General features: G+C 47.1%; 1 protein-coding gene across 2 annotated transcripts in view; it reads left to right on the top strand.

Moving 5' to 3' along the window:
- Zbtb2 (zinc finger and BTB domain containing 2) overlaps positions 1 to 16,004 on the top strand; it is a 20,907-nt gene extending 4,903 nt beyond the window's left edge. For both annotated transcript variants that reach the window (XM_029533220.1, XM_021221475.2), the window contains exons 2-3: positions 8,240 to 8,424; positions 13,210 to 16,004. In XM_029533220.1, the coding sequence (XP_029389080.1) occupies positions 8,252 to 8,424; positions 13,210 to 14,581 (1,545 nt within the window). In that variant the 5' untranslated portion in view covers positions 8,240 to 8,251 and the 3' untranslated portion in view covers positions 14,582 to 16,004. The remainder of the gene's footprint in view (positions 1 to 8,239; positions 8,425 to 13,209) is intronic.
- Positions 16,005 to 16,811: the final 807 nt, after the last annotated feature.

Raw genomic sequence — 16,811 nt, 5'->3', positions numbered from 1 at the left:
AAATCTTAAAAAAAAAAAAAAAAAAAAAAAAGGCATGAGTGCTTGGCTTAGCAGGTAGAGGGCACGTGGCCAGGTCTGATAACCTGGTCCCACCCTAGAACTCACGTGTGGCGGAGAGGGAAACCTGCACTGTCCTCTGACCTCCAAATACTCACAGAGACGCAGGCAGGCAGACATGCTTTTGCACACACACAGGGCATGTGATTTTAAAGCAAGAAGCAAGCTATTTAAGGTGATAAAGAGCCATCTAAGAGGGAGGAGGAAGAGGGATGAAGGTGGTAAGGGAGCAAACATTATTAGCACGTGGTGGGTCGGTGACATAGTTGTGAAAATGTCATGGAACCTGTTAGTCTTTAGAAACTCATTACAGTTAAAGTACAGGAATCTGAGTTGAGACCTGGCGGTGGTGTAAATGGGGAGGTTGTGTTGTCACTTCTGTTGGTTTTCTTCTTTTTTGGTTTTTTCCAAGACAGGGTTTCTCTGTATAGCCCTTGGCTGTCCTTGAACTCACTTTGTAGACCAGGCTGGACTCGAACTCAGAAATCCGCCTGCCTCTGCTTCCCAAGTGCTGGGACTAAAGGTGGGCGCCGCCACACCCGGCTTCCTTTGTTGGTTTTGTTTCAGTTGACCATTGCATAGCTTTCAGAATTGTCACTACTGCCGGGAGTGGTGGCTCACACCTTTAATCCCAGCACTCGGGAGGCAGAGGCAGGCTGATTTCTGAGTTCTAGGCCAGCCAGGGATATACAGAGAAACCCTGTCTCGAAAAACCAAAAAAAAAAAAAAAAGAATAGAATTGTCACTACTGTCTCAAGCTCGACTTCTCTGAAATGCAGCATGTTCTAGTAGTTCAATAAGTGCTACTGCATTGTTCTCGCTCTCCTTCTGTAATTAGTACAGAAGAGGAGTTGGAAAAGGAAAAAAGATATATTTCCTACCTCTGACCTCAAGTTCTAAAATACATTGAAATCCAGATGACCAGCATCGCTGGGGTTTAGTTAATGCCCCACTCACTCTCCCATGTTAACTTTTATGAGTACTAATTGAAAAGACAGTTTTTATCCTGGTAAGTGGTCTAAACTACTTGACAGAACCCATCTTATTCGGAATGGTGCTTCTTCAGCTCCTGGCGTACCTCATGCGTTACAGTGGTCATTATTCTTGGTGTAAATAAAATCAAGTCTTTCAGGGGACCCTTTCAGTGTTGTGGAAATGAAGTCTAAGTGGTGTTTAGTGTGTTCTGAGAGCTATTATCTTCCGAAAGGGACTTGTCTATTCCCAAACACTTCAGTTCCTTCCTCAGTTTCCATACTCAAACTGAAGGAGGAGCTTAGGTTGGCAAATAGACCACTATTATACACTCTGCTCATGTGTCCCTCCAAAGACCGTGTTGCCTGGGGACTCTTGAGAGCACTTGACAGCTAGGTCTTCAGTGTGTCAAAGTAGGAGAGAGGGCAAAGATAACAACTAAAATATTGAATATTCTAAACAACCATTATAACTGGCTCTGGAAAATGTTTGTAGTTTTACTTTTGACATGATCTCTGGATTCACTTAAGAAAACACTATACACATACAAAGTAGAGAAAGGAGACATTCTATAAACTCTTTCTTAAGAAATGTTCTCTCAGCTGGGCGTGGTGGTGCACGCCTTTAATCCCAGCACTTGGGAGGCAAAGGCAGGCAGATTTCTGAGTTCGAGGCCAGCCTGGTCTACAAAGTGAGTTCCAGGACAGCCAGAGCTATACAGAGAAACCCTGTCTCGGAAAAAAGGAAAGAAAAGAAAGGAAAAGAAAAGAAAAAGAAATGCTCTCTCCACCAAATATGATGTGCACACCTTTCATCCCAGCACCCACCGAGAAGGAGGTGGAGACAGTAGATCTCTGAGTTTGAGAGCTACCTGGTCAACACAGTGAATTCGGGACCAGCAAGCACTCCATGGAGAGCCTGTCTCAAAGGCAGGAAGGAAGAAAGAAAAGACATGCTCTGTCTTCAGTTCCTTACCAGTCACTGTTCTGATTTAGGAAAGACACGTTACTGTGTATTTTACCATGTTCGTGCACCTACATAAGTTCATGTGGACCTCGCGTACGCCAGTGGCTGCAGAGCCCAGAAAGAGGTATTAGACCCCCACCCCAGGAACTGTAGTTACAAATGACAAAACACCGAGGCAACACAGCAGCCCCGTGTGACTTTTCATAAACAGCTTTTCTTTCTTCTTCTTTAAGTTCTATTTTGTTGTGTTAAGTGGATGAGGATTTTGTTTTTGTTGTGGAGAAAAATCTCCATTATCAAAAGTGGGGCCTTGACCTGGGTTGGAAAACGACAAGGCCTCCTTTACCCCCCTAGTGCTGGAGTTACAGGCATGTACTACCCATGAGGTATATATGGGGGTCAAACCCAAAACTTTGTACATTCGAGGCAAGAACTCTGCCAAATAAGGGCTAACTAACCCAAGGCTGCTTGAGGATTCTCTATATAGGTCTAAAGTGTGCAAGCTCATTGCTGGCTTTGTGACAAGCATTGGTAAAAACTTCTAGAAATGTCCTGTAGAGTGAGGCAGGGCTACACATAGACCAAACATCATCTACCCAGAAAGCATCAAGCTGGAGTCCTGACTCACCCGTGGCCCCTCTGAACCACTCCCATACAATCCCATGACTGCACGCCAACAATTAAGGGCTCCAGCTCTAGAGTCAAGTAGTCTGGCTTATCTGAAGACCCTCAGACATCAATCCCCAGACTTCGGGCCCCAGACCAGGCTGGCCAGTGCTCTACATCCCGTCCATGTCATCCTAGAGAACCCAGAGGTCTTGCAAATGCGACATGTTCTTTCCCACCAAACTAAGATTTTGGCCTATCTCCCACCTAAAACCTACCCAGCTATTTCAGTAAAAAGCCTCCGGGGATTTGACTTCTCCCCCCTCCTCCCCTAGGCAGTGATGCAGACTGGAATCTTCCAGATGTCTTTCTGATCCATTCTGTTCTCCCCCCTCCCCCAGGTCCCCACCCTCAGCCCCTCTCTTGTCCAGAGCCGGGAAGGACTCCCTCACTCTGGTCTTTCCCACTGTAACCCCTTTCTCACTGCTGCAAAGATTAGAGCTGAGGTCCTCCTCCTCAGTCTGCAGCCTTACCCACTGGCATCTTGCCTCTCTGGCCTCTTAGGAAACTCTAAAGCATTGGCCACAATTTAATGTGTGGGAAACATCACCAGACAATTTTGAACTGAGAAAGGCTTCCAACCTATAGCACACATTAAATTTGATGGGAATTTTTTATATTTAAAAAAAAAAAAAGCTACACTTTTCTCCTAATTCACCAGGCTAGGTCAGAGCCGAAGGAACCATGGTTGGAACCCTTTTCCCTTAACACCCAGTTAGTAGTTTTAGTTTAGCAGATGGTAAACACCATGCTGCACAACCTCCTAGGCACCTAGCAGTGGTAGACTGCTCTCAGCAAGCATTAGGAAGACTTGAGTCAGGGCCCGCTGTGTGAGCACACGGGTGTGAGTGCACACCAGCGTGGATAGAGTGCACACATCAGTGGCCTGCTCTGAAAGCAGCATGAGCAAAGAAAGGTCCCAGGCTCTACATCCACCGGCCCACCTCACCTTGGTGACCAGAAATGAGGTGGCCCCGTGTGTGTGGAGCTTGGCAACGGATGGTTCTGTCTGATTGGTCCTTGATTACCAAATGCTCCTGACTCAGCATCCCAAATGTGAGGGTGATGGGTGTGTGAGAGAATCTCTGATAATGCTTGGATTTTAGAATACGCTAGACACTTTGTAAAGATCACCAAGCCGACTGTCGTATATCTTATGTGGCATGTGCCAGCCACATGCAGGTAAGAAAGTCACAGCTTCAAAAGCTGTGTGGGCTACATAAGAACCTGTCTGAGAAATAAATCAAACTTTAAAATTAGGTAGATATTTAATGTCATGAAAGTATATTATTTGTTATGCTTTTCATAGGCAGGCATGGTGGTGAACACCTACAATCCAAGCACTTAAGAAATAGGGACTTGAAAAATCTAAAACTCAAGGCTAGTTTAGATACTAGACCGTATCTCAAAGAAGGAAGGAAGGAAGGAAGGAAGGAAGGAAGGAAGGAAGGAAGGAAGGAAGGAAGGAAGGAAGGTCTCTTCCTTTCTAGTGGTGCAGTTGGCTCATTGGGCAAAGGCACTTGCTACCAAGGTATGTGACCTGAATTGAATCCCCCACATGGAAAGAACTTACTCTCCAAAGTTGTCCTGTTCCCTGCACACACACACACACACACACACACACACACACACACACACAATAAGATCAGAAGAAAAGCCAGGCATGGTGGCGCACGCCTTTAATCCCAGCACTAGGGAGGCAGAGGCAGGTGAATTTCTGAGTTCGAGGCCAGCCTGGTCTACAGAGTGAGTTCCAGGACAGTCAGGGCTACACAGAGAAACCCTGTCTTGAAAAACCAAAAAAAAAAAAAAGTTTTTCTCAGGCTGGAGAGTTGGCTCAGTGGTTAAAAACACTGACTGCTCTTCCAGAGATCCTGAGTTCAATTCCCAGCAACCACATGGAGGCTCACAACCATCTGTAAGGGGATCTGATGCCCTCTTCTGGTGTGTTTCTGAAGACAGATGCAGCATACGCAGATGAATAAAATAAATAAGAATTTTTCTCAAAAAACAAACAAAATCCAAGGAACCCTAGTTGGCCGTACTTCTTAAACTTACTGGTTTGTGGTCTGAGCAAACCACCCGACTTCTCTTGCCATTTCCTTGATTTACCCCAAATGCCTCATTAGCATGAAATAAAACGGTAGCGTATGAGGGGGTGCTAAGAGTACAAAATGGCCGCTATCACAGACCAGGGAGAATCGGCTGGTTTAACCTTTGGTCCTAAAGGAGGAGGAGGAGGAGCAGCTTCGAGTCCATCGGTGTTTTGACTTTACAGTTGTCAGTACTGTGGGTGCCACTTCACGCAAGTGTGTAGAGAAAGAGGAATGACATGAGTATACTCAGGGTCATTTCAGAAACCGTAGGAACTCTTGTCATCATCCCAGGGTAAACGTATGGTTTGGGTTTTTAGGTTTTTTGTTTGGTTGGTTGGTTTGGTTTTTTTGTTTGTTTGTTTGTTTGTTTAAAGATTTATTTATTATATGTAAGTACACTGTAGCTGTCTTCAGACACTCCAGAAGAGGGAGTCAGATCTTATTAAGGATGGTTGTGAGCCACCATGTGGTTGCTGGGATTTGAACTCAGGACCTTTGGAAGAGCAGTCCAGTGCTCTTAACCACTGAGCCATCTCACCTTGTTTTGTTAAAATGAAACTTATGTCAGCCAAACAGCAGAGTGTTTTTGTTTTGTTTTTGTTTTTCCAATCTTGCATTCTAAAGTGTACTGACAGCCTAGAGATGGAGTAACCTGATACTTAGATGCTGAGGCGGCATGGCAGGAAACACTAAATCACGGGTCCGGATTAAACCGCATGTTTCTGTAAGAAGCAGATGCTGCAGTTTATAAACTTGGAGTGGCCACACACCTGAGCTGAGGCGCTTTGGGCATAATCTTTACTACACAAAGCAATCCTGCAATAAATCCCAAGCGGGGCTGCGGTGAAGTGCTGGCATGTAACACTTCAGATCTACTACACAGCTAATGTCACACAGTTGGCTGCTGCGTTGGGAAACACTCTGCTGTTGGCAGATTTTCATGTCCTACACATTCAGTTAGGATACACTGCATGGGCTGGACTGTACCATATGCCCACTAAAATACTGACATTGTCATCTGTGGACATCTCTGTCACCACAGGTGTCCTTGTTCCCTTTGTAGCAATACCCACTTGCTTCCCCTCACTATTGCAAGTCTGTTCTCCATTTCTCTAAATTCCCTGGCTATTCTATCAAAGAATGCATCAGTGAGTTTTGTGCTTAGCCGGGTTTTGGTGAGCATAATTCACTCTTGTATCATTTGTCTGCAATAGCTGATTAGTTTTGGTTTGGTTTGGTTCTGGAAACAGGGTTCTCAGTGTAGCCCGGCTGGCCTACAGCACCAGTCCTCAGCCTTCTGAATGCTGGAATCAGTGTGCTGGCCACCAAGGCCAGCTGTGGTTCATCTCTTCCAGTGATTAAGTGGTTCATGCCACAACCCAACTACCCAGCAACTGGGGGACAGCTAGCTTGTTCCTGGTAAAGTCGCTACAGCCATCCATATATAGTTTTGTGTAAAAGTACATTTTCGTTTCTTAGAATACATATATCAGAGTAGCCACTGAGCTGTATTTAGTCCCCAGGCCCTTTGTGTGACATCCCACAATCCCAGCAGCAGCTTGAGCCAGTTCCGCTGTGTCCTCAACAGCACTGATGTGAGATGTGACCTGCTGGCTAACACTGTTTCTGTTTCCCTGGGGGCTGGCAGCACTGAGCACTGTAGCCTCTTACCCCTCCTTCCCCTTTGGTGACCTCTTTAGGCCCATCATGCTTACTTCCCAGTTTGTTTTGTATATTGAATTTCAGAGTATTTTCTTTCCTGGCCCTCTGAGGAGTCGCAAAGTTGCAGGTGTTTTCTCCTCGTCCTTAACTACCTGTCCATCTTTAGCAGAACACTTCCCAGAGACAACACGTGTAATTTTACCTCTTCCCCTTCTGTAGATCCCTAAGTTGTTTTTTCTTCTAAAATCCTTTTGTTGTGTGCCTTATGCTTAAGGTCACGGTTCATTTTTAGTGTATGTGTGAAAGTATGAGACTTACTCAAGGGTCTTTCTTGCCTGCGGAGGTTCAGCTGGTCCAGCACTGTGTGTAGGAGTTACGGATGCAGCCCTTGTCAAAGGATCCATCCTGCATCCTTCTGTGGGCCAGCCCCATCTCAGGTTCTCTTGAAGTGACTTACAGTCCATTTCTTCCTGGAGTTCTGCGCTGCTGCCACATCCTGGGATGAGGGAAGAGGCCCGATGTCCCCACCTGTTGGTTCTTCTCTGAAGACACTGTACTTCCTCACTTTGCCTCTCCACATCTCTTCCAACAATCTTGTCTGTTCACAGAAAGAAATCTTACAGAAGATTCGAGATTTAGCACTTTGTATTTTTCACAGAGAACTCTATCCAGAAACTGGAAGTTTACCTGGGTACTCCATTATTTGGATTGTGGTGGCGGCATTTCTCATTTCCATGTTCAATGCAAGTGGATAAAAATCACAATTAGGGTTTAGAGTTTTGATTTTTGATGCATTTTACACCTTACCAGATTAATTTATTAGTTCCGGAGGCTTTTGTATAGATTCCTTGGGCTCTGTACATTACAGGTTTGCTTCTGCTCTTTCTGGCTGTAGACTCTTTCTGGTTTGTTTTCTACCTGGCATTTGGGTGCTGCTGGGGAGGACCATGTATTCTAAGCCTTGCTCTGCCTCTTGGGGAAATGGATGCTCATCCCTGCAGTGGGCTTTTCCTGGTGTGCTAAAGGAGGGATGGATTGCATGAGCCTGCCAGGTTCCAGCAGCTTCTCACAGTAAACAATCAGTTCCCAGGACTTTGGGGGGGTGACTGAAAATTGTAAAGAGCGGAATCTGAAGTAGGAGCATTCAAATTTAAATTTGAACTCCTTGCCTTCCCAGAAGGCCTGGGGCAGTTACCAGTCTCAAAATCCACTTCCTCCTCCACAAAAGGACGAGCAGCTCCTTGCTAATGGATATGCAAGCCTTTGGGGGGCTGCCTGTAGTGGAGGAGGAGTCTTGGTGAAAGACTGGGCAGGTGTTAGCCTGGCAGTGGTGGCGCATGCCTTTAATCCCAGCACTCGGGAGGCAGTGGCAGGTGGATTTCTGAGTTCAAGGCCAGCCTGGTCTACAAAGCGAGTTCCAGGACAGCCAGGGCTACACAGAGAAACTCTGTCTCAAAGAAGAAAAAAAAAGAGAGAGAGAGAGAGAGAGAGAGAGAGAGAGAGAGAGAGAGAAAATCATTAGTGTTTGCCTTGGGGATCCTTTAAGAACTGATACTTGAGGTATTCTGCTGGGTTTATTTCCAGCCTCAGCAGGTTACTCCCCCTGAGTTGCCCTAGATGACATCATCTGAAAATAGGTCCTAGCGGGTCCTGTTCCAGGGACTGTTGAGCAAATGAAATGAATTGATGTATGTTCCATGTTTGATGGGGCCTGACATGTTAGCCTTGGTGACATGTTAGTTGTGAACATTACTGTAACATTAGGACACATTCTTATTTGTGAAACACCTTTCTCAAAAATAAAATTGTTTACTTTGCAGATTTTTTAAAAAATGGATTTGACCAACCATGGACTTATTCTACTGCAGCAGTTAAACGCTCAGCGAGAGTTTGGTTTCCTGTGTGACTGCACGGTTGCAATCGGCGATGTGTACTTCAAGGCACACAAATCAGTTCTTGCTTCATTCTCCAATTACTTTAAGATGTTGTTTGTCCATCAGACCAGGTAACTAAAGTGCTCGATAATAATCTAAGGCCTGTCGACCTCCTGACGCTGGGCCCCTCTTCCCACAGTCTGCTTCATTCAGACTGTGGGTCTCACTGCCTCTCCAGGATCTAGGCGCCCTCCCCCGCCCTTGTTTACCCCACTGTCCCCTGCCTTTCATTAGCACTTGAGAATCACCTACCTTAACCTGGCCCCACGTACCTACTCACCCTCCAAACTGCCTTCCTGAGTCTCGCCCATGATTGGCCAGGAGAGCCCTCAGCGAGCCCTGTCAGTGAGCCCTCCTGCTCCTCTAGGTCAATCTCCTGGCTCCCTTTTCCTTAGTTTCAAATGAGGAGCTGGAGAGTACAAATGTCATGTTCCCTCTCTTCTAATGCAACATTTCTGTCTTTGCTGATTTTTTAAAAATTTTAGGGAAAAGAATCTCTAGGTATGTGAGGAAAATAAATTTCCCCTCTCCCTTATCTCCTTCCTCCCACCTCTCCATCTTACCCTGCTCTCTACCATCCTCACCCCTCACCCCACCCTCAGCCCCTGCCCAGTCGAGGCAGAAGACTGCCCTTGACCTGGCCAGCCGGGAATGCTGGCTGCGTCTCTGGTCTCCTTGACCCTTCTTTAAAGGGCTCCTGGCCTCTAACAGCCCTGCTCATCCCACGCTCTTCGTGTCCACTGTGCTGTGGTCCCCTCTCTCCACTGCAGTCAGGTTCCAAAGGACACCTCTCCACCAAACACCGCCCTCCTGCAGGTCATGTTCCTGTTCTCCTCAGCCCTCACTGTGACCAGATGTCCTTTGTTCTTCCTGGGGCCACCGGCCCGGGGCCTCCTGAGCCCCTGCTGTCTGTGCACATTGTCCGTGGTGGGCAGGTCATCTTCTCCCTTCCCTTGGCTGGTAGAAGCTTGTTAGTTTCAGGTCCAGCCCCCATCTTCCTAGCTACAGAAGCCGCCCTGGCTGCCTGCTGGTCATTTAGACCTGAGTGCCCTCCTCTGCTTTTCTCATTGAGCATGAATAAAACTGAACTAAAAGGCTCTCTCCAGAAAGACTCCTGGCTTGCCCATTTTCATCCCAGGCTTCAGATCTGTTCAGATCCTATCTCACCGATGCTAGGCCATAGCTCTTCAACACATGTCTCAGTGCCCTGCCATTGCTTGCTCACTCCCATTTGTAACCATCCATTGCCCACATCACTGTCAATTACTATCCCTAAAGAGTACTTGGAATGAGGTGAGCCTTTATCCATAACTTCCCACATTGGCGCACTACCCGCTGCCCACCCGACTTTCTCTGTCCTTGCCCTCATCCTAGTCAAGTGGACAAAACCTTCAAGGATGACTGTTGGGCCTCCTCAGGAGCTCTGCGTTCACCCTCAGTTGCTCTCTGTGCACTCCCCCTCCACTCTCTTGTAAATCGCCATCTGTAGCTCACCCCTTCCTACTTACAGTGGCAAAGCAGAGAGGTTTACAGATCTACTACACCACCACCGAGGATGGCTGAAGCACCCAATAGCCACTTGGTAAACATCTGTAAACATACTGTCCCAGAGCACTGGGAATGAGTCCTTGAGAGGTCATGTGACTTGTGGTCCTGTGGTCTTAGCACGTGGGAGGCTGAGGCAGGAACGTTGTCAGGTCCAGACTAGCCAAGACCCTATCTTAAAACAAATTCATACATATACTCACCAAAGATGTTATATGCCGCAGCTAATCTCCACACAGTAAACTAACTAATGTTGAAAAAGAAATGCGCCGGGCGTGGTGGTTCACGCCTTTAATCCCAGCACTTGGGAGGCAGAGGCAGGCGAATTTCTGAGTTCGAGGTCAGCCTGGTCTACAGAGTGAGTTCCAGGACAGCCAGGGCTATACAGAGAAACCCTGTCTCGAAAAACCAAAAAAAGAAAGAAAGAAAGAAAGGAAGGAAGGAAGGAAGGAAGAAAGAAATGCCTTTAATTTGGAAATGTAAAAGACAATGTAATGGGTTTTTAATTAGATGCAAAAAAATCCCTTATTTTATATATAGGGCAGTGAACAAATGTCTTTCTAACAAAGGGATGTGTCTTTCTAGCTGAGAACACCCTCCTGGTGACCATCCTTGTCCACACGTGTGCAGGATTCAGGTTCACTGTCAAGAACAGAGCAGAGAGCAGCATGCTTTTAAGCAGCTCTTCCTGCCTCCTGGCAGAGGTGCCCACCTGTAGGACCTATCTCCAGGCAAAGATGGAAAGGTGGTGTCCTTCAGTCACCACTAGGTGTCTCTGTCTTTTCTCAGTAGAATAAACGCTGAAAATTAAAACTTACTGGGACGAATAACCTGCTGAGTGTGGTGGCCTGTGCCTTTCTTTAATCTAGAGATCCAGAGGCAGTGGCAGGCGGATCACTGTGAGTTCAGGGCTGGCCTCGTGTACATATTGAGACCCTGTCTCCCGCTTAAAAAAAACGTCTAGCATCATTTAAAACTCTGATTCTAGAATTCTAGTGAAGGAGAAACTGACGGTGGAATTACTGTTTGTGGTTGTGCTAACACTCCCTTTGCCCTTCTCCCACCTGGCAGATGTGTGCACCTCGGACTTTAGGTGGGACTGCTTGTGTGTGTTGTAGAGGAAAAGTGACAGTCAGGTCCTATCATGTTGAGTGGATAGGAAGAAAGAGCAGTCCAACCAGCCCCCCAGGAACAGGAGCCCAGGATTCCAGTAGCTGAGACGGCACAGAAGAAACTACGGATATGTGTGTGCACACGGATATGTGTGTGCACGTGTGCTGGCTGGGCTACCCCGGGGACTCCCAGCTTCCTGCCATGTATTCTGCCAGTGTTGCCAAGCCCAGGAGCTCAGCACTTACTGCAGTATATGTAGTGATGGCTTCCCAGGTTTGTCCTTGCATCATCAGGAACACTTGTTTAAATTGTAGAGGCTTACTGTCAGTAACAACTTCCAAGCAATCAACAGATTGGGCCATCCAACCACAGTGAGCAACTGCAAAGCCCTGTAGGAAGGGGCTCAGCTGGGTAGGTAGGACAGGAAATGCTGGAAGGGAGCTCCGGCTGGACTTCCCTTCCCTTGAGGACCACATCTGTCTCCTGGAGAAATACGCATCTCCAGGGGCCTCGGTCTCTGAGTTCCTGGGCCTCTACCTGATGATGCCAGTGGCACCTCGCACCTTTGTCTCTGTGAGTTCCAGGCCAGCCAGATCCATACCTGGAAACCTTGTCTCAGACAGCGTGAGAGAAAAAAGACAAAGTAAAGATAGGAATTAACGCTGGGCAGGGTGGCGCACGCCTTTAATCCCAGTACTTGGGAGACAGAGGCAGGCGGATTTCTGAGTTCGAGGCCAGCCTGGTCTACAGAGTGAGTTCCAGGACAGCCACCGCTACACAGAGAAACCCTGTCTCGAAAAAACAAAAAACAAAAAGATGGGAACTAACAATCTTTGTCTTTTTGTCTTTTAAAGAAACAGCATTAGGCTTGCATTTCCCGTACCCCAGTGCTGGGTTTTATGCTTGACTCTGACATTTTGTAGTTAAGCGTGTGGAGTCTTAAGTCTTCACGAAATATACACTGTGCTACCCATCCAGTCATAAGAGATGTCCCGTCAGAAGTCTAGAAGTTGCCGGGCGTGGTGGCGCATGCCTTTAATACCAGCACTCGGGAGGCAGAGGCAGGCAGATTTCTGAGTTCGAGGCCAGCCTGGTCTACAAAGNAAAAAAAAAAAAAAAGAAGAAGAAGAAGTCTAGAAGTCGATCTTAAATTCACGTTAACCTTTTTTCCGTTTTTTTTTTTTTTTTTTTCTCCTTTATCTTGCACTGTAGTTAGGCTGGTCTTGAAGTTCAGACAATCCTCCTGCCTCATCCCTCTATGTGCTGAGATTATATATCATGCCTAGCTCACCTATTTTTATTTTAGTAAAATAAAATGTTAAATTTATAAGATGGGGTATGCCGTTAATATTTTAGCATGGTGAGAGATAATTGATTTAAACAGTGAACATAATTGCTAAACCTGCCAAAAATATCTTTAATGGCAAGAAGTTATATAATGAAAATTAAGGACATTCAAGGGAACTGTTTCTGAAATGCTTAGAATATATGTACTTCATGGGTGATCTTGTATGCCTCCTCTTCAGAGATACATATCTCGTTGGCCTCTGGAGATGTGAGAAGTTCTCTCAGTGGTGATGGTCTGAGGAGGACCACTTCTTTCTTCACGCTAAGCTCTGAAGCATCCTATAGGGGTCGCTGCTTCTGAAGTGACCTCAGTCTAAAAGGTAGACAGCTGGCTGAGCCACCACGCCTGCTTCTCAGAGGGGGCTGGTCAGGCACAGTGTGTACCCCACAGCGGCTCTGGGGGACCTCCATGAGGCTTTGGAATTAAGCAGGCCTAGCCCCACCACTCCCCAGCCCTGAAGTGCACCGTGAGCACCACCGCCTGTAAAGGGAGGATTACTGGTGGTTACTAGAAAGGCTGTGAAGCCCACGGCAGGTCCCTTGGCGAGGCCTCCCTCACGTTGCCTTCCAGTGCCACCTCGCAAGGTGGGAAGGTCTCATCACTCAGAGAGGTCCTGCTCATCTGCACTGTTGTGCTACCAACCCCTCGTGGGTCACGTCACAGCTTTAAAGGCTTTCGAATCACATTAGCTCTTTTATTTACCGTACTTGTTCTGCGGAGCTCTGAGCTCGGTCTGTGACCAGGCTCTGTCGGAGTGGTCATGTTTTTCAGGTGTTTGAGCTGTTCTTCAGGCTTTGTTTCCAGTCCCTCAGAGGCTAGTGTTTCCTCATGGCTCTCTACTTTGTTTCAGTGAATGTGTCCGCCTGAAGCCCAGTGACATACAGCCTGACATATTCAGCTATCTGCTCCACCTGATGTACACCGGGAAGATGGCGCCACAACTCATCGACCCTGGGAGACTGGAGCAAGGGATCAAATTCCTTCACGCATACCCCCTCATCCAGGAAGCCAGCCTTGCCAGTCAAGGCAGCTTTTCCCATCCCGAGCAAGTCTTCCCTCTGGCCTCATCCTTGTACGGCATTCAAATCGCAGACCATCAGCTGAGACAAGCCACCAAGATGAATTTAGGGCCTGAGAAGCTTGGGCGGGAGCCGAGGCCACAGGCATCCAGGATGAACCAGGAGCCTGTACCAGAGACCTCGCAGCTGTCCCAGCTGACTTCAAACCTGGCCCAGGTGAATCGGACAAATATAACTCCCGCAGACCCCCTGCAGACCTCGCTGTCCCCTGAACTTGTCTCCACACCTGTGCCTCCCCCTCCTCCTGGGGAGGAGACCAACCTAGAGGCCTCTTCCTCTGACGAGCAGCCATCGTCCCTGACGATCGCCCACGTGAAGCCAAGCATCATGAAGAGGAATGGAAGCTTCCCCAAGTACTACGCCTGCCACCTGTGCGGCCGTCGCTTCACGCTGCGCAGCAGCCTGCGGGAACACCTGCAGATCCACACCGGGGTGCCCTTCACTGCCGGCCCGCCGGGGGAAGGCCGCGGGCCCCTGTCGCTCTGCAGCAATGCGGCCGACCTGGGCAAGGATGCTCTGGAAGTACCGGAGGCGGGGATGATCAGCGACAGCGAGCTGCAGCACATCTCCGACTCCCCCATCATCGACGGGCAGCAACAGTCGGAGACACCGCCGCCCTCAGACATTGCAGACATCGACAACCTGGAGCAGGCAGACCAAGAGAGGGAAGTGAAGAGGCGCAAGTACGAGTGCACGATCTGCGGCCGCAAGTTCATCCAGAAGAGCCACTGGCGTGAGCACATGTACATCCACACGGGCAAACCCTTCAAGTGCAGCACCTGTGACAAGAGCTTCTGCAGGGCCAACCAGGCCGCACGCCACGTGTGCCTCAACCAGAGCATTGACACCTACACCATGGTGGACAAGCAGACGCTGGAGCTCTGCACGTTCGAGGAAGGCAGCCAGATGGACAATATGCTGGTGCAGGCCAACAAGCCCTACAAGTGCAACCTGTGCGACAAGACGTTCTCCACACCCAGCGAGGTGGTCAGACACTCCTGCCAGACCCAGAACCCAGACGCGTTTGCCCTGGACGAGGGACGGTCAGTCCTGCTGGGCAGTGGGGACTCAGAAGTAACTGAACCTGACCACCCCGTGTTAGCATCCATCAAAAAGGAACAGGAAACTGTGTTACTAGACTGAATGTTACTTGTGTTTTTAAAAACTGTCATTTTTACAAAGAATCTTCTCCCCTATTGGGGACAGTTTCTCCATGGCATGATACAAATGGGCCCCAGCTCCTTCCCGCCCCCTTCTCCCAGCCCCATCTCTGTAAGGCTTTGTGCGTTATAATCCTGGACTATATTTACTTTAATTCAGGGGATATTGGAAGGATAATGGTCAGTAGTACTTATAAAGAAATAGGTTTTGAGAAGTTTTAGATTATTTTAAAAACCTACTTGGAAGTAATTAAGAGTATATAATAAAACAACTAGAATATAATTTGGTAAGCTAAAATTATGACTGTCCCTGGGTAATAAGTCTTCCTTCTCAAAGAAACAAAGTCAGAAAATACAGCATGCTTCTTAGAGATAAAGCTGGGTACTGCTATGCAAATCTAGAAGGTGTGGGGAAACTTTAAACCCGAGAGAATGTTTTTAATATTTGTCCTCTAGGTGTCTGATTTCAGAATGTATCCTTTGAGATTATGTCCAGTTAAGGAAAATCACTAGTTAAGAGAACGACTTTAACAAATGCAAAAGAGTAATAATGTGACGGCAATCTTCATTTTTGGATAAAACCTGATGGGCTATGAATTTGTATGCGAGCGAATGTATATGGATACTTGCTACAGGCGAGGGGATTGGTGCGCATGCCTTACCCCATGGCTGGCCTCTTTCCAAGATGAACAAGAAGATGCTGTGTCTCGGTTCCTGACACACTTGTTTTAAAATGAGATTTGAAAACTCGATCCTGAAGAATGTCTTTCTGAACAGCAATGGCCAATGGTGAGCTTGTGTTCGAGCTAGCTAGCCAACTGCCTGTAAATCAGTTGTGCGCACTGTTGTGAGGCAAGTTGTGAGCCGAAAGTATAACTTTAATGAGGGTTAAAGTTGATACTGCTTGGCACAGTGGCACCCACCTATTACCCTGGCACTAGGAGGGGGCGCCAGGGGGGTGGGAGCAGGAGGATTGGGAGTTTGAGGCCAGCCTGGGCAAGATCTTGTCCAAAAAATAAAAAATAAGAAAATGCAATGCCCATGGTTCACTGGTGACATCTACTAAGGCATCAAAAATAACAAATCAGGACACAAAATCTTTTTGGAGGAAAAACCACAATTGATTTTGTTGCAATTCCTCCAGTTTTTGTTAACACCTGCAATTTTCCCCAGTGGCCTAACAGCATGAAAAAGCTGTCCATTAATCTTCCCTTGGGCCAATAAGAAAGTGGTCTCCCAGGATGCAGCGGAGCCAGAAGTGAGGACTAAGGGGCAGGGTGAGGGTAGTGCATAGCTATACCCTACGTGTATGTTAGAAACTGAATATCCCACCATCCTCTTATATGTATAGTTGAGTTCTCAGATTTGTAAGTTTTTATACATCCTTTCATTGAATAAACATTTAATTAAATGGGCATGTGATTGTTTTCTTGCTTATCTGTCTAACTTAAGAACACAGGAATATGGAAGCCCTGCATCAAGAGTCATTCTAGGGCTGGTGAGATGGCTCAGCAGTTAAGAGCACTGACTGTTCTTCCAGAGGTCCTGAGTTCAAATCCCAGCAACCACATGGTGGCTCATAACTATCCATAATGAGATCTGGTGCTGGTGCCCTCTTCGGGTGTGTCTGAAGACAGACACACCCGTATTCACATTAAATAAATAAGTAAGTAAATTAATAAGAGAGAGAAAGAGAGAGAGAGAGAGAGAGAGAGTTATAATCGCAATGGGTCATGAAGTTGTGAGACTCTGGAACTCTAGAAGACATTAGAACAGACTGCAGACAGGATCGCAGGACCACGTAGTTCGTCAGAGCAACTGTCTTTACAAAGACACAGGGTGCTGCCAACAATAACACAAGGCATAATATGAACCTAGATTATTAAACATTAAGGGGTCCATTTCATCCTTTTTATATTCAAATGTTTATGTAAACAAATGCACACTTAGGGAAGTATCGGGAGTTAAAACTGTGCTGTGTATTATTTACACCTTTTTATTTACCTCCCCAGTGTCTGGCTCCTCCATGTTCCTTGTCACATAGGTTATACTAAACTAAATTGCTTGGTGTTCCACTTCGTGCTACCCTCCCTGAAGAGATATAAAAGACAGATACTTTTCTTTGGCATTTCTTTAAAGCAGTGGTCCTCAACCTTCCCAGTGCTGCAACCCTTTAATATAGTCCCTCCTGTTGTGGTGACCCCCCCCCACCA

The sequence above is a fragment of the Mus pahari genome, chromosome 21 (assembly GCF_900095145.1).
Source record: "Mus pahari chromosome 21, PAHARI_EIJ_v1.1, whole genome shotgun sequence".
Classification (NCBI taxonomy): domain Eukaryota; kingdom Metazoa; phylum Chordata; class Mammalia; order Rodentia; family Muridae; genus Mus; species Mus pahari.
Note: the sequence above shows the minus strand (reverse complement) of the source record. Positions and strands in the feature narration are given on the sequence as shown.